The 22,437-nt window shown below is 42.1% G+C and overlaps 1 protein-coding gene across 4 annotated transcripts in view; it reads right to left on the reverse strand.

The window, feature by feature from the left end:
- The window catches only part of adgrl1a (adhesion G protein-coupled receptor L1a), a 95,660-nt gene that overhangs the window by 53,818 nt on the left and 19,405 nt on the right, over nt 1–22,437 (reverse strand). For 3 of the 4 annotated variants that reach the window (XM_005468689.4, XM_005468690.4, XM_025906625.1), the window contains exon 2: nt 5,065–5,243. In XM_005468689.4, coding sequence (XP_005468746.1) covers nt 5,065–5,134 — 70 coding nt within the window. In that variant the 5' untranslated portion in view covers nt 5,135–5,243. Of the gene's footprint in view, nt 1–4,276; nt 5,031–5,064; nt 5,244–22,437 lie in introns of those variants that run through there. The other variant, XM_025906624.1, reaches the window with a different exon arrangement.

Genomic DNA, 22,437 nt, shown 5'->3' on the forward strand with positions numbered 1-22,437 from the left:
TGGAGGCTAGATAGAAAGTGGGGTCGAGTGATGGGGAGAGCTGAGAGTTTAAAAAGGAGGAGAGCAGAAACGGTGATGGGCGAACAGAACGGGAGGCCAGGAAAGAGACAGGAGGGAGTGTGCGGGGAAGTATATCGCAGCGCAGAAAGGGGGTATAATAGCTAAGGTTTTAGGGGGGCAAAAAAGCTGAGAGACTGGATGAAAATGAGAGGAGAGGAGAGAAGTGAGAAGAACTGACTGTTGCAAATAAGATGAGAAAGCAACAAAAGCTTGAAAACACACACAAGGGGCACTGAGAGAGAATAAGGAGAAAAAAGGCTTTAGAGCAGCTCTTTATTGCAAAATCCAGATGATATGCAATATTCACAAGCCACTAGATTAGCAATTAGTGTCAGTAAAGGCTGTGGATTTCAGCTTTATGAAAGAGAAAAGCCACGCTAAAGCATACTCAAAGGTCATTTTCAGACAAAATGGGAGCGTTTACTTGTCTCAGTGAACACACAACTAGGCTGTTTGGATGGCCTTGGTCTATAAAAATCCAAGCTATTAGAAATTTAAAAACTGAACTTGTCTCTATAGTTTATTATTTATGTCATTTAAGTCCAGCAATAGTCAACCGCCTCTGTGATCCTGCAACTAATATTTGTGTCAAAGGAGAATTGGCCAAAGTTAGTAACTGTACTCTTCTACTGAGAATCCTTCCCATGTGAACTCGGGGATGTGAAATACACAAGACTGATCGAGATTCATAACACCAAAGTTACCGTGTAGAATTAATTACAAATAATAAATCACTACAAAGTACCAGGTGTTGCAAGCAGGAGCAATGTGAACCTGACAGGATACAACATGCCTGTCTCTAAGAAATTCTGTTTTTCCAATTACAGTGTGGTTGCACATGTAATCAGTCACTGTCTGAATTATGTTCAGAGGCACCTTAAAAAAAATAATATTAAACTATACCGAAGTTGCCAGGATAGTAGCCGAGGTAACACCAGAGACCAATTTTGAATTAAGCTCAGACAACAAATGTACTTGGCTGAATATATAGATAGATAGATAGCTATATATATGTATATATATATATATAAATATATATATGCTATAGCTGCCTTAAATTAATTTGTTTAAATTAATTACAAACAGTATTTGTAATTACCAAATCCATTTTTGCTTCTGTAATAGGTATTCCACTATTATACACCAGGTCTTTAATCAAAGTGATATTTTTAATGCTAAAATATAATTATTGCTGTTATCCATGAATTTTAAAATTTACTGTTTTACAAAAAAGCAGAAAAAATGTGAAGCACATTATGATTTTTTGATTAAGATGCCAAAGATACCATTTTTTTATTTGCATTCCTGAGAAGAAAATTTGTCTTAGTGACTGAATGTTACACTTGATTAATTTCTGACTTCTCAGAGAAGTCCAATGTGTTATTTGCCAAATAAATAAATAGAAAGGTAAATATATAAGTTTTTGACAGATTTCTAAAATATATGTTTTTTGTTTTTTGACAGGCTATTTAACAAGTGTGTTAAACACACAGACACACACACATATATACTTCATTTCATGTCACAAAGATGTGCAGTGAGTGCTTAAATATGACCATAAAAAATAGTGAGTGGGTACTGTACTACATATGAGCAAGAACATACAAACCACTCTGACAAGTGTAGTGACACTTGAAGGAAAGCAAAAGGAAAAGCTAATACATTTTTGTCACAGCATTTTTGTCACAGCATTTTTGTCACAGCAGTCGATCACTTTCTTTAAATGTTTGAGGTAGAGCACTGACTTTGGTGAATGATGCACTTTCTCAGCGCCTTTGTAGTTCTAAAAGTATTTATGAATGCAAATTAATTGCATTCAGAATTAATTTCAACAAGGAAGGGATCTTTACTATGTTCCCGTCATGGACTCATTTAAATGCAACTGAATCTAATCAACTAATTCCACGCACAGCTTCAGTGCTCTGCTTGACATATACTCAAGCAAAAAGTGTAGAGCTGTGAGTTAACAAAATGAAGGGAATAAGGAAATACAAAATGCTGCTTGTGAAGCCTCAAAGTTACATGCTGTTTAGGAAAGTACACGGCGACAAAAAGCTATGTGTTAGTAGCACTCTTTTATTGCCTCCTCTAAAGATATTATTGGCATAAGCCTGTCAGAGTCAGCTCTTATGAATTTATGACTAGGTCACTGTTTTAAAATTACAATTTTAATATTTCTGCAGGACTGAAAGACGTGTCTTTAACTGTGCAAATTCAATATTGGATTTTAAGACCCTCACTCACTCATTTTTATTTTTTTTTTAAAATCTTTGCTCCCACTTTTAAATTTAGGATATGGCAACATTTGGACCTGGAAAAAACTGTCAGCTCAGACATAAAAAAAGCATCTGGCTTGCAACAGCATAGTGAATTCTTTATGTAGCCCTCCGTGGAAAAAAAAAACAAAAAAAACCCACCGAGCCCTGCATTACAGAAAGCAAAAGCATACACTGAGAACAGTCCCCATTCAAACATTGTGTCACCCTCGGAGAACAGTCGAGAGACTAAGCACTTTGTTGAGAAGATGTGTAAAAACAGCTAGTCCCCTATCCTTAAATAATAGCTACTGTTCAGGGGAAAAGGCAGGGAAGAAAAAAAGCCAGGCAGAGGAGGGGAAGACAGATAAAAATGTCTGCGTGTGCACTAAAGGACCAGGGGCCTTTCCACACGACTGATCTGAGAGCAAAGGCTTAAATACAGGGGAGATGAGAACAGATTCAACCAGTCAGCTGGCACTGCCAGCCTGGTATGAGTGGCACACACAAACACACACAAAAAGGCTCATACACACATCTATCTGGATATGTCAGCACTCTCACATAAACACAAAGATCCATACAGACTCTCGCATGCACACATAACCATGCACTCATGGACATACAAGCACATTATGCACTATACTGTATGCTTGCAAATTCATACCCATCACATTGCAGACTGAAAGGACCTACAAATAGCCTTGTAATGGTCTTCCTGCCACCACTGGTGCACATAAATACAAATACACATGCACACAGCAACGCTTTACGCTGTGCTAAATGAAAGTTCTGTGTCAGGGCTTCATCACGTACAGCGCAGCTGCCTGCAATGCCTGCCACATTAAGCAAGCCTAATGGGCTTTCAGATCAGCAGCACTGTGTATGAAGGGTGGTACATTCTCAAGCATTCTGTGGAATCAGCGGGACATTCTGTTTGTCAAGGTACGCATGTCAGGCTGTCAGGGAGACTGCCGGGACAAAGGGGTGGAGGGATTTTCTATACGCCAGTATGATTATGACTTTATTTGCTTGTGTTAGTATGAGTTTGTATTCACAGATGAAAATATTGTTTTTTGTCTCATGCAGCCATTGGATCTCAAAGACAAATGAAAAACTGCACAGTGATTTAAGGGGATAAATATTCACTATGTGAGGCGTACGTGTACAAAGCTCATGCTGGTTAAGAACATTTGCACTAAAGAGCTACTTCCAGAGGAGAATAAATGGGTGTGTGTTAAGGGTAAATATTAGAATGTGCAGCCAGGAGCAGAGTGAGGTTAAAGCATCGCAGATTAGTCGGGACACGGAGGAGGAGCAGGGAGTACACATTAGACTGTGAAGCCATGTGTGATGATCATGCAGGTTTCCAAATGAGCTTTGATTAGTCTAAGAGGGATTTCAGCAGATCTCATCACATCAAAACCCTGCGCTCTTCCTTTAAATTCTACTTCCCTTGTTCTCCTTTCTTTTTCTCCCCTGCTCCTCTGGTCACACTATAAAAGAGGCAATGAATTTCAGCCAAAATTTGACTGCCAAAATTATGTGCACCAAAACAGTGTGGGTGAACATGAGCCAATGTAAATGTGCGATGTGCCTGATTCTAATAGAAAAAAAAAATCTTCTTAATTTCATCCAACCAAATGTTCTGCCTGTGCGCTGATAGTGATTGTAACTGATTATTGCTGTTTTATTACTATTCCCAAAGTGCCAGGTCACACAGATAGGTGGAGGCTTATTTTCATACAAATATATACACCCACAAGTAAAACACAAAGCAACATGATGCCAGTGGCCTAATGGAACACAACATGGGCCACACAGATCTGATGCAACCAAAGCAGAAACAAAATATTCTCAAATTAGAGCCACACCTGTCTAATCAGAGCTTTCACTGGGGGAATGTTAAAACCAATATTGATACCAGCACTAATATGAAAACACACCTTACTGTTCCCCACCTTCTTCATCACTTGCTCCTCCCTGCGGTAACTATGTGTCCTTAAGCTCCTCCTCTTCATTCTGGCTGTCCATCACCCAGCGGCTCATTGGCACAGAGTTGACGGAGAACATACAGCAGATGGTGTGCTGCTGTCTGTGTGGCAGGCCACTAGCAGGACACCCAGCAGCCCCTCCTTTCCCTCCTCGGCCCGCTGCCTACCCCAGCAATTCCCGTTCCTTCCCTCATACACATCTTCCAACAAATACACAACACCCTCCAGCATCACTTCATCCCATCCAGGTCACCTGCTGCCAGGCTTACAACAGCTAGCGCACATGCGACACAAAACGAAACATCTTATGGTACATGGCACATTGAAGGAGGTCACACATATGGCACCATTACATGCACGGATTCCCCCTTATTCTCTTGCCACGCTCCAACAAACATCAAGATGACAAGAAATTTTATTGACATTCTCACATCCACCTTGCTCAGACACTCTCTCTCTCTGTCTCCTGTAGAGAGAGTTCAGTTAATGAAGTGCAGCTTTTCTAGCCTGGTCAGCAAGTCAATACACTTACAACCTTCATCACATGTATAAATATTGCATCCTCATTTGCAGTAACCTCAGGCCAGGCCGGCTACAAGTAACGGTGAAACCAACAGGAGCTTACGGTGTGTAAAACAGTCTAAGCTGGCTCGTTGAGTTAAAGCAGACTCTTAATGCATAAATTCTGAATCCAGATGCACACATGGGTACTTGTCGTGATATAGACAACACTAGAGAATTGTAATATTACATACCCTGTGAGGATGGAGCAATGTTGCTGGAAGCCACAGCACAAGTGAAGACGATCCAGACTGCAAGAGCCATGCTTGAGGCCGAGAAGTGTAAGGAACTGGTCTAGGTGGTCAGAGGTGGTCAGCAGGCACAGGTGAGTTGGGGGGCACTTCCTCAGCTTACACCCACCTTGAGGGTGAACCTGCAGGCAAAGCGGAAAGAAAAAACATGGAATTAGGAGCCTCTTAAAATTCTGCATGTGCATACGACAACAAAAAGGAAATTATTTTTTCTTCTCTGTACAGCATTTAAATAAGAGGAGAGAGGAGAGAGGAGAGGAGAGGAGAGGAGAGGAGAGGAGAGAGGCTCCCCCTGTGGTGGTCAGGTAGAATGATCAGTTGGGAAATCGGAGGCCATTTTGTGCAAGATGGCTTGGCAACAGCTGTTGCCACTACCAGCTCATCACTCTCAAGTGTTTGGACGCTTGATTGAATCAGACTTGCTACATATGTTTTGGGGCTGTTAACAGAGTTATTTTCACGTGAAAAATGCATGTCTTCTCTATGTGTGCGTGTGTTTGTGTTTGCAGGCGCGCATACAAATCGAGACAGTGAAAAGTGGTGACTCAGTCAGCAGTGCTGCGGGGCTCACACATCTCATTTGCCTAATGAAATAAATCACAATCTGGAACTTGAGCTCTGATTTTTTGACAGTGGAGCCTGCTCTGCCCCTTCAGGGGCTAGAAGGCAGAGAACAGTAAAGATGGTATCGTTATAGCTAACACTGCTCCTGCTGAGTTTGCTGATGGAGCAGACAGATTGGTCTACATCTCTTTGTGTTGTATGAGTGTTTGTTTGTTTTAGTGGGGAGCCGGTTGCTTTGTCTTATTTCATTTACTGCATGATACACACACATGCTCTCTCACACACACGCTGGGATACTGTATGGAGCTTTTATTGACTCCATTCATTTTCTGAGCATGTGCTCTATACTAGTTTCAACTAACCTACACAGTCAGCACTTCAGTCTAACTACCAATCAGCCACATAACAGAACGCATGCCGAATATTATTAAAGTCCACTTAAGAACACCACCAAAATACACACTTGTGACTTATCAGGGTCTGGATACAAGACCTTTGGATATGTCTGCAGTATGTGGCATTGGGGCTCCAGTAGAGATGGGGAAATCATGGACGGCCTTGCTCCACGGTATGGTCTGTTGAGTCTGGGTTTGGGATCAGTGCTTTGGCTTTTCTGGTTGTATTTCTTGGGTTTTCTCAAGCACTTTTTTTGCAGTATGAGAGGGTACATGAGCTGGATGCTTTGCTCCAAAAGTTTTTAGCTTTCTGGGATGTGTCAAGGTAACATTCAGGTGTAGAGCATCAACTTTTCCATTCACTTTGGCCTATAACAGTTTTAATGTTGTGGTCGATGGTCTATTGTGACAGTTTTAGCTCCACATATTTGTGTGAGATAAAAAACCCCAATCCTAATCTAGAGCCAAACTTTCCAAATGCAAGCAAATATATCTCGCTTAATCACACCCAAAAGATCCAACATAAAAACGTATGATTGCGATAAATCTTTAAGATGACAGATTTAGTGCATTTTGCAGACTATGTGACATCCTCAAATAATTCAGAGAAGTTTTTATCATACTATGCGTATATCTGTACAAAAATAAATATAATCCTAATCTTGATTATAAACCTGAACTCAGAATACAAAACAGACAGTTGGGATTATAAAAGTCCCTGCATTTTTCATTTATCAAAGCTTTTCATCCTGCTAAATATGTCAACACACACAACATCACGCAGGCACGGCAGTGCTTTTCATCTGGTGGCAAAGACGGCAGGGCGTGAGCGGCTTCGCCCCTCTCTTTATCATCGCTGATTTGGTTTTTCCTTCGACCTCTCCAGCCCCTCCTCTTCGTGACCTTCTCTGATATTTAACCTCTTCCCCAGTGGCGATGCAGGCCCACAACCTGCCCGGGTGTCGCCGCATGGATTAGTATGTTGGATATCGCAGAGTACAAGCAAGACAGAGAGAGAGAGATGCAGAGAGCAAATAGCAAAGAGGGAGAGAGAATAAAAGCAGAACAGAGTGGCAAGCACATTCACAGCAGCTGTTCTTTGCACCAGCGTTTATTTCTATCATACACTGTATGCACAACACACACACAACCTCTGCACTAATGCAGCTTGTGCCTTAATTTGAGTGTTGTGTGACCACCCTCTATGATCAGCAGTTGAGAGAAAAGGACATGCTCAGAGGGAGGGCAGGAGGGACAAAGAAAAAGTAGAAGAGCAGTAAACAAACAGCAATAGACATGCAATGTACTACTCAGCTCCACAGCTCTCACGGCATTTACTCTCAAGCTATCCCGCAGCCCCCACCTCATCCCCAATCTCGCTTTATTATTGATGGTCAAAAAGTGATTCCATTCAGTGCAATGACAGGCATTTGTTTTTCCTACCAACATTTGTGCTTCAGTGCAAGAAAAATCTGTCTTTTCTCCTGTTTCTTTTGATTGTGCTTCTTTCTGTGCTTTTCAACAATAGCTCTCCTGTGGTCTCTGAAGAGGGCCGGGTAAAGAGAGCAAGGAGGGAGGTGAGGCTGGTGATTGAGGGAGAGAAGGAGAGAGAGAGAGCTGGGTGGATAAATTGGTTTTATTTTGTGACAAAAAAGAAAGCAGGCATTATGAAATGTTCATTTTCAGTGTGATGGGGAGGGAGAACAGAAGGAATAAAGGAAGAATGCAAGGCCAAAGTGAATGAAATGAGACAAAAAGAGATGACAAAACAAAGGAATGAGGTGATCAAGAAATGAAAAGAGAGGAAGTATCACACAGACTGAGTAACTAACAAATAAAGAACAAAAAGAGAAAGGGAAGTGAAGGATGACTTTTTGTACAGGGAGAATAAATTCTAGAGAATGGGAGGGGTAACAGCTGAAAATAGCCAAGTGAGAACAGCAAAAGGAATAGTAAAAATGGACGAGTAAAGGCAAAAGGGAAAGTATTTCTTCTGCTTGTGTCTATGAGTCAGCGTGCCTCTGGGTGGAAGAAGGTTAGGACTCTTTGGAGGGTGTGAGATGGGTGTCTTCTCTCTTCGTGCTCTCCCTACTTGGAGGATGTTACATGCCTGAGGCCAAAGCCTGCCCTTTTGCACTGATCACATCCACCATTATTATCATCACTGTTTCTCTTCTAATAGAGCAGAACATCATATCCCTGTGAGACTGGAACCCACAAAAAGCGAGAGTGGACGGCAATTTCAGAGCACTGGCGTAAAGGTGAGGAGGATGACGAATAAAGCAAAGCCGGGCAAATGGCGATCGCTTGTGTTAACACAAAGACAAACGTGGCTGTCTAAATGGAAACGTAGCAGATTTACATTTAAGTACACAGATCTGCTATCTTGTTTCACATGCTACACTCTGTTTCTTTAGCTATTAATTTACAGGCCGCCTTGATCCAAAGCAAATAACCTCATTATCCACTTCTATTGGATCATTACGATAATCACCATGATCATTAGAATCTGTTTGCTTTAGCAGACATGCTCATCAAGAACAGGGTGACACAAGTCCTTTCAGTGCAGAGTGGGGGAAATGTTAAAAGCTGTGTGTGTCTGTCACATGAACCATTCACGTTAACCCCATCACTCAAATCATTTCTGTGTAAAAGAAAGAGGCATTTAGTAACATTACCTGACCAGAATCAAGAGACAGAAGAACAAAGAGTTTACGTAGACATATTTTGCTGCATAATTAGAAAAGCTGGTGCAACTCTCAGAGCTGCTACAGCTTCAGGCTTTCTCTCTCCTGTTTTCTCCCACAAAAGGGAAGTTGATATCAAGGTGGAGGAGACAAGTATGATAACTGTGAGTGAATACACTTTACGTGTGTGTGTGTGTGTGTGTGACTGGCCAACGCCTCGGCAGAAAGTTTTCCAACTTGATTGAACAAACGCTGCAGCTTTTAAAGCAAATTTTCTGTGAGGTTTCCAAAAATAGCTTGTACCCATAACGTGTTCTGGGACCTCCTAACATCTTAATTAGCATTTCAGTGCATTGGAAAATGAGGTATGCTGAGAGAACAAGCCAAAATCATGCAGGGCAATGGGGGGCGACGCGGGGATCATGAAAACACAAACACAAATTTATTCAGCTGGGAAAACACTCGTGATTGATTTAAAGATTTGACAGTCATAAATTATGACGGTCAGTTTCTTCATGCAAAGAGAAGTCTTTCCATCTGATGATGAAGCACCAGCGTTTCCCGTGCTATTAGGATTGATGTTTATGCCTCAGATGCTTCAACAACAAATAGTTGGTTCAGTAGCAAAGCTCCCGCTATGAAGGAAATGATTGCCTCCTAGCAACCGACACAGCCGAGCGTGCGAAACTGAATGGCAATCACTCACTTACAAATCAGAAAGTGATGCAAACTGCTGCATTAAATATTTGTAATCAAGTAAAAATTCAGTTCAAAAAGACATGCGCTTAAATTGGAATAAATTGAAAACAAATACATGTTGTATTTACTCTGCGCTGCTTGGGTTTGGCATCAGTCATGTCCAAGGCAGGCACTTCATTTCAGAGGAAAGTATTATTAGCGGAGGTTATCTATGCCGTATTGTGTATAGTATGATGAGATGGCAAAGAATGACAAAAACCTGTGCTTTGCCTGGGGGCCTCTAAGTAATTCTCCCTCTGACTCATTGGTGCCGAAGCTTTGTCACACTCGATACTCCTTTGTACTCTCTTGAGTTAGGCAAGAGGGAGCCATACAAGGAAGTGTAACAATAAATTAGGATGAGATAGAATTCATTAATTACTTCTTCACCTCCATAAAACTAATCACTCGCCAAAGTGAATATAATTATCCTACTTTTCCTTTCGAAATGTACCAGACATACCATGAAATATCATTACCACCACCATCTGCAATCAAGCTTTGCTGAGTGGGAGTCTGTACTTCTACTGACAAATCTGTCTTCCAAGATGCTGAGGTATGACAGTCAAATTTAATGATTAAACGATTATCCAAATTAGCCAAATTGGTAAATTGGACTTAACAGTTACATCTGCATGTCAAAATTAATCATTAATAGAGAACATGCAATCATATAAATCTGGTACTGAGAAAGGATTTCTCTTAATCTCAGTGCTATTTAAATTGAATGGATTGAATTTTGCTATATTGAGAAAGAGTGGATCGAAAGAAAAGGAAATCCTGGCCTTTTCATTTCATTTCATAAGAATTGTGGCATTTTCCACAAAGTACAATATGAGCTCTGTACACTTAACATCTGATAGCACCTTGAATAAACCGCTGCCCTCCCAACCTCTTCATTGTTATCCTCCAGTTGGGCCTATTGTTAATCTCCCTAATCCTTTTTGGTGAAGCTAGCATGCTAGCAACGACAACATAATAGCATTAGATATTATTCCTACACAACAACCTGATTTTATTACATTTGCATTGATGCTGAGCAGCCCACTTGCTTGACCATAGTGAGAACTGATAGCCTCCTGTAACGTTAACACAAGAGCAGTAATTTAGGATGGATAATATTGTTAAGCTAGCAGCAGCTACACAAGCACATTCAGGTCAGATCATCCCAACACCTCCATTTACTGGGGTAGGTCAGTTAAGGGCGAAGCTCTGGTGTGGTAGTATCTTGCTGGCTGCAGCAGCAGGGCTGTTTATATAATGACACCATTGTGCCGTCTGTGTGCAGATGGAACATCAGAGCTCTTGTAATGGCCTGTGTATTAGGGCCAATGTGTTTGATTACTGACTCAGGGAGAGCAGGGATAGGCTGTGTAGTCAACAGGGAATAAGACTCTCTCCAAAAGAGCAACCCAGTGAAGAAAGACCTATTTGAAGAAACAGAAGGAAAGAGGGAAGAGACAAAAAACAGGGGGAGACTTTAATGGAAGTGTGCTTTAAGGGAATGCAAATGAGACAAGGGAATCTGCAGAGCTGCAGAACACAGTGGAGAGATATCAAACATGGCTAGTGTGGCTGCCAAAGAGGTAAAGGCAAAGGGAATGGGGAGTGAGGAAAAAAAAAGAGCCATTCTCACTTTATTCAACAGACACTCCTCTACATTTTTTCCTGCTTCAGTATCAGCCCTTGGATGTAACTCTCCACAAACCCCAACCCACACACCTCCTCATCTCTAGAGTATATGCTTTGACTATTAATATTATTTCTGCAACAGTAGTAGTTGTTTAAAAAGGCACAGCACCTATAAAGCAGTCAGTAAGAGCCCAATATTCCTGAGGGACAGCTGTACATGCTAACCAGAGTACGTGAATACCTGAAGGGGGTCGACTGTGTGCGATACAGTGCAGCATCTGTGAATGAGTGATAGAGATAGGCCGCTGCTAGCCACCGAGTCAGTCTGTTCGTCAACAGTGACACCGCGCTGAAGAGAAAGCATGCTCCCAGCCTGGTCTTCAGTGTTTCCAGTGTAGCCTGTGATTTATTGTGGCTGTGGAGAGCTTGTCACTGTTCATTATTACTGATGCAACAGGAGGCAATGCCACTACCCATCAATGCTTGCCCTGTGATGCCTGCCACGGCTGCCAGAGGAAGTGACCTTAGCACCCACCTGTCTTCTCACACAAATACTGGTTGCAGCCAAAGTCTAATGAGCTCTAATATCTTACAGGGATTAAACCCTTGACCCAGTTTGGCATCCATCCCTTAACCAATGTTAACCATTTCAAAAATATTTATTCAGCTTAATTCAGTCAATTTCGCACCAAACAAATGGCAAAGCTTTATTTTATACAACACATAACTTTATCTTGTTTCTAATGCGGGGTTTTTCCCCATTCTTCCTAACCTCCCAGTCAGATTAGATATACTCGCTATCAGTCAACCTGCGCTGTCAACTTTGTCAGTGTGAGTTGCACTGCAAATCAATGAAATGAAATGAATAATTCACTATGACCATTAAGTCTAAACAAAAAGAGTGATAACTGCCGGCTCCGACATTAATCTTATGAGCCACCAACAATGGATTATGATATAACATGATAATGTTATGAAATTGTACTCTCTAGTGACGCTCCATCCCACCCTTTTCACCGAGCTGTTCCCAGATGTCACTTGGCTGTGACTGGCAGGCTGCCACCCCAAGTGCCTGTGCACCGCCAGGCCCAGCTAGATCCATCTTCATTAAGGACAAAAGCGCTGTGAGTTGTGTGTGTTATTATCAGTGCCTATTAATCTGAAAGCTCCAACAAGGCAACCCCCGTCTCACTGTTGCACTACAGTTCACAACAGCAAAGCACATGGAATGAAGAGGCACACTATGGATGCAAACCAGACAAACACACTGAGAGTGTGAGTGTCATTGCTAGCCAGAGCTCGCTCTCTCTAAAATTAACAATGATAACAGACTTAAACAATTTGTAGATAATGTGTAGACAACACAAAGTGAGACAGGAAAAAATGAATTCATAGCTGTTTAGCTACCTTTGGGATTCACCCGAGGCAAACTGTAGACACCACCTCCCAAGTGCTGGTTTATGCTAAGATGCACACAGTCAGGACTCGGAGCACTTGCACACATGTTCGCACACATGCACACAATCACACATGTACACACACTGAAGAGCCCACCGGGGCACCACATGTGATGTTGACCCAGTTTAGATCTGTGGCACAAAGTAGAGCAGGGATTCAGAACAAAAAGAGACAGTGACATTTAAAAATAGGTTGACATTCTTTTCATCTCATTGCTGAGGCCCATACAATGGAAGTATCCATCTTTTGTGTCAGTGGCACTATCCACTAATTATTCCGTTACATCTTCAACCTGCCACTTTAGAGACCGACATTCTTTACACAGGCATCAGTTTGGTTTGAATGAAGCTAGTTAGTCAGAAAGGCCTACTAAAATCTATGAATGCACGCATTTTATTGGGAAAAGGGGCAATTATTTGTTACAGACTAACTATTTTACTCATTTCCAATGAAGTCTGCTGAGGAATGTGATCACAGGGTGAGTAGTGAAAAGTACCAACATTTTGTTTTTATAGATTTTTGTTTTCTACATTGTTGTACCGTGATTAGTTAACAAAGATTTGTATTCAACTTTCCAGTCATCTGACGAGACGTTGTACTTCTATTTCTAAATATCTTTGAAAAAGCCACCTTTTAATTCATTTTCCAGACTGATGGTTTGAGTTTCTAACACAATAGCTCAAGAGCGCTGTTTTTAGCAGCCCTAATGCCTAATTCGCAGTCTCATACATACACACACACACAAAGACACGCAGCACTTCAGTGTGTTTTTATAGCCTTTCGAATGAGAGGACATTAATTAAACTTCAGATGATTACATCTGGACATTTATCACCACACTGCTTTCTCTCCTCATGATAGCTGAGCAGTAGATTAACTAGTTTATGCCAATTTAAATCCAACCAAAATTGAACTTGAACTGTATTCCCTTGACCATCCATAGCTGTCTGGAGTTATCCAGAGAGATTATTTTGTTGTGGGTCACAGGACTATAGTGTGGGTGGATGTGTTATGCCGATGCAAACATATCTATCTTTTCCAAATGCATATGTCAGAGTGATTTGTATTGTGGAATGGGGTGAGTGCATGTTTATGTGTGTGTATGAGTGATGTATCTGATTTGATAGTACTGACCCCAATCTGCCTGCCAAGGTTATCCAGCTTAGGGATGTGCCGAGTGGGCATCAGGAGATTCTGACACAGCAGGCCTGACTGCCCCAATTTTAAAACATGGCTGTCAGTCACTTTCTTTCTTTTTTCCCCATCTCTGTGTACATCTCTGTCTACACACACACACACATATTTGAAGACATGGACACAGCACACCAGCGGTCTTCATAACCACTTAAGAATAACTGAGTAGCATTCACAGGCATGTGCACACACAAAAACACATGCATCCTATTCAACTAAATGTCAAGTGAATATGTACCTGTAAACTGAAATAACTGAACTGGTGACCATTTTTCTTTAGAAACACTGCTAAATACTAGTGCTGCAAACAGACAAGGGACACATTCATGTTTCTGACACATTTCCTTTCAATCAGACAAGTGCATGCATTCATGCTATGAGGTCCTTGAGGAGGAAAAAGTGGTGGTGGTCTGATTATTAGACAGGACCTCTGGGAGAAACAGCCCAAAGCTTGGGGGTTCAGTCAATCCGGGCATAACAGGTGCTACTTTACACTGTCTGCTTCTGTTAATTATCAACAAAGCATTCCTGGAAACATTTACCGGAATTCACACCAGGTGAACACCCATTAGTGCATGGAGAGTACCCAGAGGGTCTGTACAGACCACCTCTCCAACTACAAATCATGGAGTGAAACTAAGCAACTATACACACATGAACCCAGAACTTAAATGCTAGTGAAAGTACTGTTCATTATCTGCTCTGTGTAATGCCATTATTCTTATTCTCCAAATATCCGCTACACACTGCATTTGATCATCATTACTGTGCAATATTTAATACGTTTCAGTAACCTTTCCTAATCTTTATTTATTCTTGAATATGTATATAGCGCTGCAAAACTGTGCACCTTACCCCCCCCCCCCTATTCCCCCTCATTCCCCCTTTATTTTTTTTTACATGTCTGCACAGTTGCTTTTAATCTCATTGTACATGCTAATAATGACAATAAAAAGACATTCTATTCGATTCGATTCAAGAAACACAACTGCAAACACTGCTATGCTCTCATAGCACATGCAGTTGTAGATTTCTGAGTTACGGACACTTGGCCAATGGTTACACCTAAACACAAAAACATTCACACACAAGAAGTCAGCTCTGTCTCTCTCCTCAGTTTCTTTTTTTCTTTTCAAATACTCATTTTTCCCTTCATCCCTTCCTGTCCCCGGAGGCCCAAGTACATCAGTTCATCGACACATTTCATTCTGGTCGGTGGTCTCTATGGAGCCTCCTGTTTGATGCAACCTTTCTGCCCTTTCGTTCTGGGAGTCTCAGGCGTCTGGTCACTCTGAATCATTCCCTCCGTCTGCTTTTGTTTGGGAAAAAAAGGTTCGGCAGAGAAAGGGAACCAAGCGCATAAAGGGAGATGAATCAACAGACATCTCATGGCGCCTGCTGCCGCTATCCAAGTGAAGTATAGTACTGTTTGTACTCATCCACCTTATCACCCCTCCCCTTCCACCCATCTCCCTTCAACCTTACATTTCTCCCCCTCCACACACCCTAATGCCCCTGTTTTGTGCTTGCATGCTCCTGAATCTCATCCTATTTTCACATCTCATCATCATATCCCAGTTTGCTTCATTCCCATAAATAATGAAAGGGATTCTGACTGGGTGAAAATAAATAACTCTGAGCCAATCAAGTGGGGGCTTGCAGACATTCCACCAGATGCTTTCCCCAATGCGAGACAGAGCTTTGGTGGCTCATATAAGAAATGTGTGTAGGCTATGAGGCCATTGAAAGAAAAAGTAAATTATTCAGGTGGCATTCTATTTTGCAGCAAAGTCCCCTAAACTAGTCTACTTCTGCTTAGGAAACTAGAGCATAGAAAACAACAAGAAACCAACAAAAACGAAAAAAACAAACAAAAAAACAACACAATTTTTTTTCACAAAGTGAAAAATTTAAAATGCAAATGGGCATTCACTGACAGCAGCACTCAGTCATAAACTGAAACACCCTTAAAGATAACTAAACACATGCAAATGAGCTGATTAGCTAAATATGCAAATTAATTCATTATTTGTAGAAGGCATTTATATGTTAATTGACACATGGCTCACTGAGGATTAATTATTTATATACAGTATACATTATGCATAGAATAATTTACTAAAATGCATGTAGATAAAAAGATAACAATTATGTGTCTTTATTCTCTTCTTTCTGTCCCACTGATCTGACATATGGCACTGACCGAAAGTACAAATTGAGAAAAATCTCACTCTCATGTTCATGAAGCTGAACAGAGCTCCTACGAATACTTCAAAGCAGAACGCTTGCTTTGCATTCAGAGAGGATGGGCGTGGAAGGAGTGCTGCTAGCTGCGAAGCTCTGTAGGTTTCTCTATTCTCCTTCTCTCTCCCCTTCTCTTCTTCTCTTTTTTTATTGTATCTAATCCCCACTTTCTCTTGGCCCCTTTGACCTGTGCAGGTCTCACGTTTCTGGCTCTCCCAGCAAGCAGCCAATCGATAGATGGATCTGACTTTACCCTGACTCAATAACCTTTCATGCACATCCTCTTCCTCTAAGGAGTGGATGCGCATGTGTGTGTTTGAGTGTGTGTGCCATTAGAGGAAGGCTCTGGGTCTGCATGTGCAAGTTTGTGCTTGCAAGGCATGGTTTTGGGCTTTTTTGGCAGAGTTGTTGATGTGTGTGTGCGTCTGTGTCTGCCAGCTTCAGTCTCTCACCCTAGGGCCTAGAAGTCACGGCAGTGTGAAAACAGATTGATTTCTCCCCTCCCACGCACAAACAATTAACTACACAGCGCTCAATTAGACACACGCTGGAGACGCCTCCAGACAAGCCTTTGCCTTGACCTGGGATCTGTTTCCTGCACGCCAACCTATAGTACTTCATTATGCCAACAAAGCATGAGAGGTGTGGAAGGTGATGGGAGCAACTGAGATGATAGTAGGAAGGCATTTATGTGCCTTGCTTGGACTAAATTAGCTCCTCCTGTTGTGCATGGCATCTTCCTAGGATTATGTGTCCCAGCACAAAATGAGCCAAGATTATCTTTAATGATGTCAACGGTGTGCAGTTTCATTTTCACTGGTGTTCACACACTGCTCCACAGCTTGCGCTGCTAGCTGAGTAAGCGGAGTTAAGATGCTAATTTAAAGACAGGGGAATTCCAGTGGAGCGTGGAACTATCTGTATCAGCCGCCCCATGTCCACCTTTGGGACCAATATCCACGTAACACATGTTGATCATCCAGTAAAGGACAAACAAGGTTGTCATCCCTCCGTCAGCTTTCTGTCACTTTTCATTTTTCCAAGTGAAACACTCCAGTGAGCATGTCTTTCTCTGTATCCCTCTCCCTTTCTGTGAGCCAAGACATTTGTCAGAATTTCAACAGTGTCCACTGCTTGAGTAAATCGAGCTTTGTTTGTTGGCCGCCTAGAAAAAGATGTCTATTGTCTACGTCTACTCAAGCAAACAAAATATATCTGCTATTTACCATCCTTAAATCTTATATTAACGGGTGATTAATTCAACTCCGAATGCAATTAATGTCACATCACTGTTGGTTTAAAAAAAGATTATTACATCATCTATCATCATTTTAACACATGATCAAAATACCATCAAATTAACCAAATTCATTATTAACCCAATGAAGAAAAGGACATAAAAGAAAATTAAAATGCATTTTCCTTCATAAACATAAACAAAGAGCGGGACTCAGGGCATTATTTCCACAGATATCGTTCCACTGCCACATGGCCAAGTCATGCCATGCTTTGCATGTGTCATTCATAACACATGCTTGGACTAAGGGAGATAATATAATTCCGAGAGAATGAGTGTGTGTGTGTGTCTGTGTGTTTATGAAAGCCACAGCAAATGAAAGAGAGAGAGAGAACGAAACTGAGAATTCATAGGAGTACAAGCTCCAGTGAGTGTTAACATTTCTAATTATCTCACTGTCACGTCTGGAGGCTAAGAAGATAACACCTGAAGTCACCAGGGTGGAGAGCAGGCACACACACACGCACATAGTACACAAATACTCACACACAGCCAGTCCCACAAGCTGATACACCTCCCACCTCCTGCACTTCCATGCAAGGCCTTCAGATTTGTCTCTCTCTGCATGATTGCCTCCACCTCGCACTCCTCTTTTTCTACTGTTCCCTAATTTTTTCTCCCTCTTTTTTTGCAGTCACACTCTCTGTGTGAAGTATAAAGTGAGGTCCAGCTTGTGGGCTCTCCCCTGTTTACCTACGTATACACTGATGTCAAGACGCTGCCCTTGCCTCACCCCTGCTGCCCATTTGCAGGCAAGGGCATCACTATACTGCGCATTTCCACTGATATTTATCCTTGTCATGCCCATTGAACGTGGTTTAAATCCTGTGTTTGATATTAAATCCCATGCTAAGGGGCTTGATGGTTACTCTACTGATCAAATAAGTACCAGTGGGAAGGCGGATGGATTTAACTGGTTTCAGTATGCACAACAGTCCATCTCGCCTCTGATCCTAGTGTACATCACAGCTGAGGGATTTGCATTCAAGCCACAGAATAGTTTGTCCACTACCATTTCAATTTAAACCTGTTTATTTTTTAAATATACAGAGACATAAGATTTGACTTCACAGTATAGCACTTCATACATACTAGGTGTGCCATCGCAGCCAACTTGCTACATTCTACAGCTTGCCTAAAGGTTGATAAAATATTCACAGACCAGTGTGTTACAGCAATATCTAGAGCTGTGAAGGTTTTTAAGGTCAGTTTTCACAGAGACCAGCTCTTGCCAGGCTGTCCTGTTTCGCCTACAGATCCTGTAGAAGGCCTTTTGGTAGTGACAGCCATTCTCCTGTGACTTCATTCTGTCACCCAGCCATCCGCCATCCCTTTCCTGCTAAATGCATGTAGTGTGAAAGCTGGCAACATTTCTACTGTATGCCTGGGTCAGGGTGACTCACTGAGTGCCAGAGATGTGGCTTTTGCTCTTTTAGACTGTTTAACATTATAAAGGCAAACGGAGAAGAGTCTTGAAATATTAATCACTTCAGAATTAACAGAGCTGTCAATCACAACAGCTACAGTAAATTGCCCTTGTGGCCGTGCATGGGCTTCAGTGTCACTGCCAGCATTTGCAATGTGAAATAGAGACGGAAATGCCGTATTTTCTCCACAAGACAAAGACATGTGTACTATGCTGTTCAACCACCAAAAAAATAGCTTGTACACAGGCCAACAATGCGTGTTTGTCAGTGCAGAAGCACAAATACATCACTTCCCACAACAGCTTCCTCCTCAGCAGCAGAGTCCGCCAAACTCATGTCTCATAATCCAGTCTGCTGACGTTCACATAGCTATGTCCTGATAGCCTGCGCTGCGGCCCAACTAGCCAGTTCCACCAGCACAGAGGTCCAGTGTGATTCATGGCATTTCCCCCTCCCAGCTCCCATGGAACCCAGATCTCTTTTGTTGTGACATCACAACCAGGGCCCTGATTGGTCACCAGATGGCTGCCCTGATTGGATTCTGGCCCAAACTGTGCCGACTGAATCACTGGCTCAGTGCTACTCTGGATGCTGATCCAGCCCACCTGCACTGCCCAACAAACACACACACACACACACACACAACCAGAACACTTGCACATGAGCAAAGATACAAGCGCACAACAAGTATGGGTGACATTCAATTAAAGATGTCCATTCATAAAAATAAGTCACTTAACTGCCAACAACTATACCTTGCTCCTTTCAATCTGTCTTTACCTTTTATATGTCTTGTCAATTGATTTTAAAGCACTCCTTTTTGAAGATTATGGCCCTTTAAAATCTAAGTGCCCTTGTTTAACTTAGCTTAAACGACTCTCCCTCTTTGCTTCGTGGGTTAGGCCCCATTTCAAGATTTCTGAGCACTGTCCTGGGAGACATAAAGTGTATGAGAAAGCAAGGGCATTCGGAGAGAGAGAGAGAGAAAGAGAGAGAGTGGTTTGCTGTGCTATGTGTCCATCTCTAAGTGTATCAAGGCTTTTACGCATGTATCTACTTTCGTTCACTGTCTCTGTTCGGCTACATGAAGCAATCAGCAACCCTTAAGTGCAGGCATTCTCTTTTAAATACAGTACAAATGGACGTTAGCTTCTACTTGAGCCTTGAGAGGCACTCCTGAAGCCTCTCTGATTGAGACATGAAACCAGAGCTCTCTTCTATTCCCTCCTCTTCCTGCATACCCAAAGGGATGCCTGCAGCGCAGCTCTCTAAAGATACCCCTGGCACACACATCCTCACCAAACACAGCTCCCAGAGGACAGCTGCAGGCATTCTGCAGTGTCCATCCATACAACCCGACCACCGTTTCACTTCTTCAGTCCCAGGGCTGCACACTTTTCAAACAGTGGCATTACTCTTGTTATTTATTCTGGTCCTTCAAAATCCTCATCAAAATTTCCCTTCTCTGTTGTTTCAATATCCTCTGTTTTCTTTATGCACTTTCCTGTTGTATCGCCCGGCTGATCAAACACTTGCATCTGCAGCTTTTTCAATCCCTCCAGAAGTGAGAGAGAGTGAAGCAACACCCTCTCAAAAGCCAAAAGGAAACAGAAGCACCAAATTTGGCAGAGGAACAGACCCCCTGCTGCACCTGTGCCCGTTCAGGCAGATCAGTATTTAGCTGAGCCCGCCTGCTGCCCCGGGGACAATGAGAAGGGATGGGAGGATGGACTGAGGATTTGAGAGGAAGACTTGGACACCATTCCCCACCCTCTGTGCCAGCGTTACAGGTCGAGTGGACCAAATGTGTACTCGCTGGCGCTAACAGACAGCTGTTTGGTGAGCTGCCTTTGGGCCAGCCCCTCACAGACATGAATGTGAAGAGTAACACATTGAACATCTTGTCCAACATTGCCATTTCCTCTTTTTCTCTAGACTTAAATAGAAAAAAAAGTAGTGTAAAAGGGATCGCGCGTACATGAAGAAATATAAATAAAATTATGGCCACAGTTAATCAGATGGTGGTAAATAACAGATGGTGTTTGACTTGAAATTGCTTCATGCAGAACGTAACAGAAACTGTTAGAGAGACCATTATTAACTTAACTTGTGCTAGAATGTAATATGTGCTTTGCAGATGTACTTAGATTTACATCACCTGTTTCTGCATTTTAGCACATGCAGGCACAGCATCATACCTATCTCAAGTTTGTTCCCCAAGGCTGTCATTCCAACAAAACAAGCTTTAAAATTCAGAGAGACTGTCCGCCCTGGTGCCAAACACTCCCTTACCCCCTCCCCTGTTATATTTAAGAAAGCTGTTGATCACACCTGTTCCCGCTTCATCCTCAGATGTGGGAATCACGATGAAGGGAATATCACTGAATGTGTTATCTGCTTAGGAGCTGTGACGCTGTGTTTCTATGGTAACACTCCACCCGGTATTACAGTCATTTTGTTATCTTTTCTTTTACTGCCAGCTATTCTCCAAAAACAGCCTAGGCCCTGCAAAAAGGGCCAACAGGAGTGGTTTGTGAAAAGCTAGCCAAGAAGAGAAAGCCAGTTCCATGTAGGCACCTGATTTTGTTTTCTATCTGTAGATTTTCCCAAACCTGAACTTTCACACATTTTCATGTTCTCCACTTAGTTATTATGGGAACGTGAAAAAGTTGTGGGCTTTTCCTGAGCTTTTCAATACCCATGTTTAGAGCACATTATTCACAGAGGAAGACTTAATTCATGAATCCATTCCGCTATTGGCTAAGAGCTATCTTTACCTAATTATGCACAAAACAGACATTCATCAGACTGGCATTTGTTTGTGCCTATGTTTCCTCTTGAATAAATGAACATAAGAGCCTGTGGTGAGGAAGTAACACCCTCCCCCCAAGAGCCTGGTGTCCTACAGGGACGTCGATCTGCATGGTGACAAACTGTTGGTCTGATCGGTGCAGCCCATTATTGATTGCTCACTGATGATCAATTTCTCTTATTTTTCAGTATCATTATTGCAACAAATACCATTAATGAGGAATGGTGTTCCTATTATCCTGTCCCACAGATATATATTCTTACTCATACACCTTTAAATTTTCCACTTACATACATTGTACATTGTTTTGAGGCACACACACATACACACACAGAGAGAAAGAAAAAGGCAAGAATCTCATGGAGTCTGTGGGAGAATGATAAACTTGACCTCATACCACACAAGGGGAGTGTGTAGAGAACAATGGAGAGCAACACAAGGAGAGGCAAGATGAGAGGGGATGTTAGAGAACATACACTCACCATATCACTCTCTCCCTCTTTCCTGGGGCTCTTGGGCTTTGGAAAAGAGGGGAGAAGGAGAAAGAGCTGACCAATCTCCAAGGAAACAAAGGACTTAAGGGTAGTGGGGGCAAAGTTAAAAGGCAAAGCTGAGCATAGACAACGAAAGCAACTTTCCCTTCTGTGTGACTCCGCCACGGATTATAAACATATAGAAGGAGGCGTACCAGGGAAGTAAAACAGAGTAATGGAGACATGGGGAGAAAAACAAGAGAGACAGCAGCACAGAGGGAAGCCTGATGGGAAAAGACAAAGAGGAGGAGAGGGAGGGAGGGATGAGGATAGAGATTGAGCACATAAGAGAGTTGTAATTTGCCTAACGAAAGAAGAGAGTGACAGATAGTGGA

The sequence above is a fragment of the Oreochromis niloticus genome, linkage group LG4 (assembly GCF_001858045.2).
Source record: "Oreochromis niloticus isolate F11D_XX linkage group LG4, O_niloticus_UMD_NMBU, whole genome shotgun sequence".
Taxonomy (NCBI): domain Eukaryota; kingdom Metazoa; phylum Chordata; class Actinopteri; order Cichliformes; family Cichlidae; genus Oreochromis; species Oreochromis niloticus.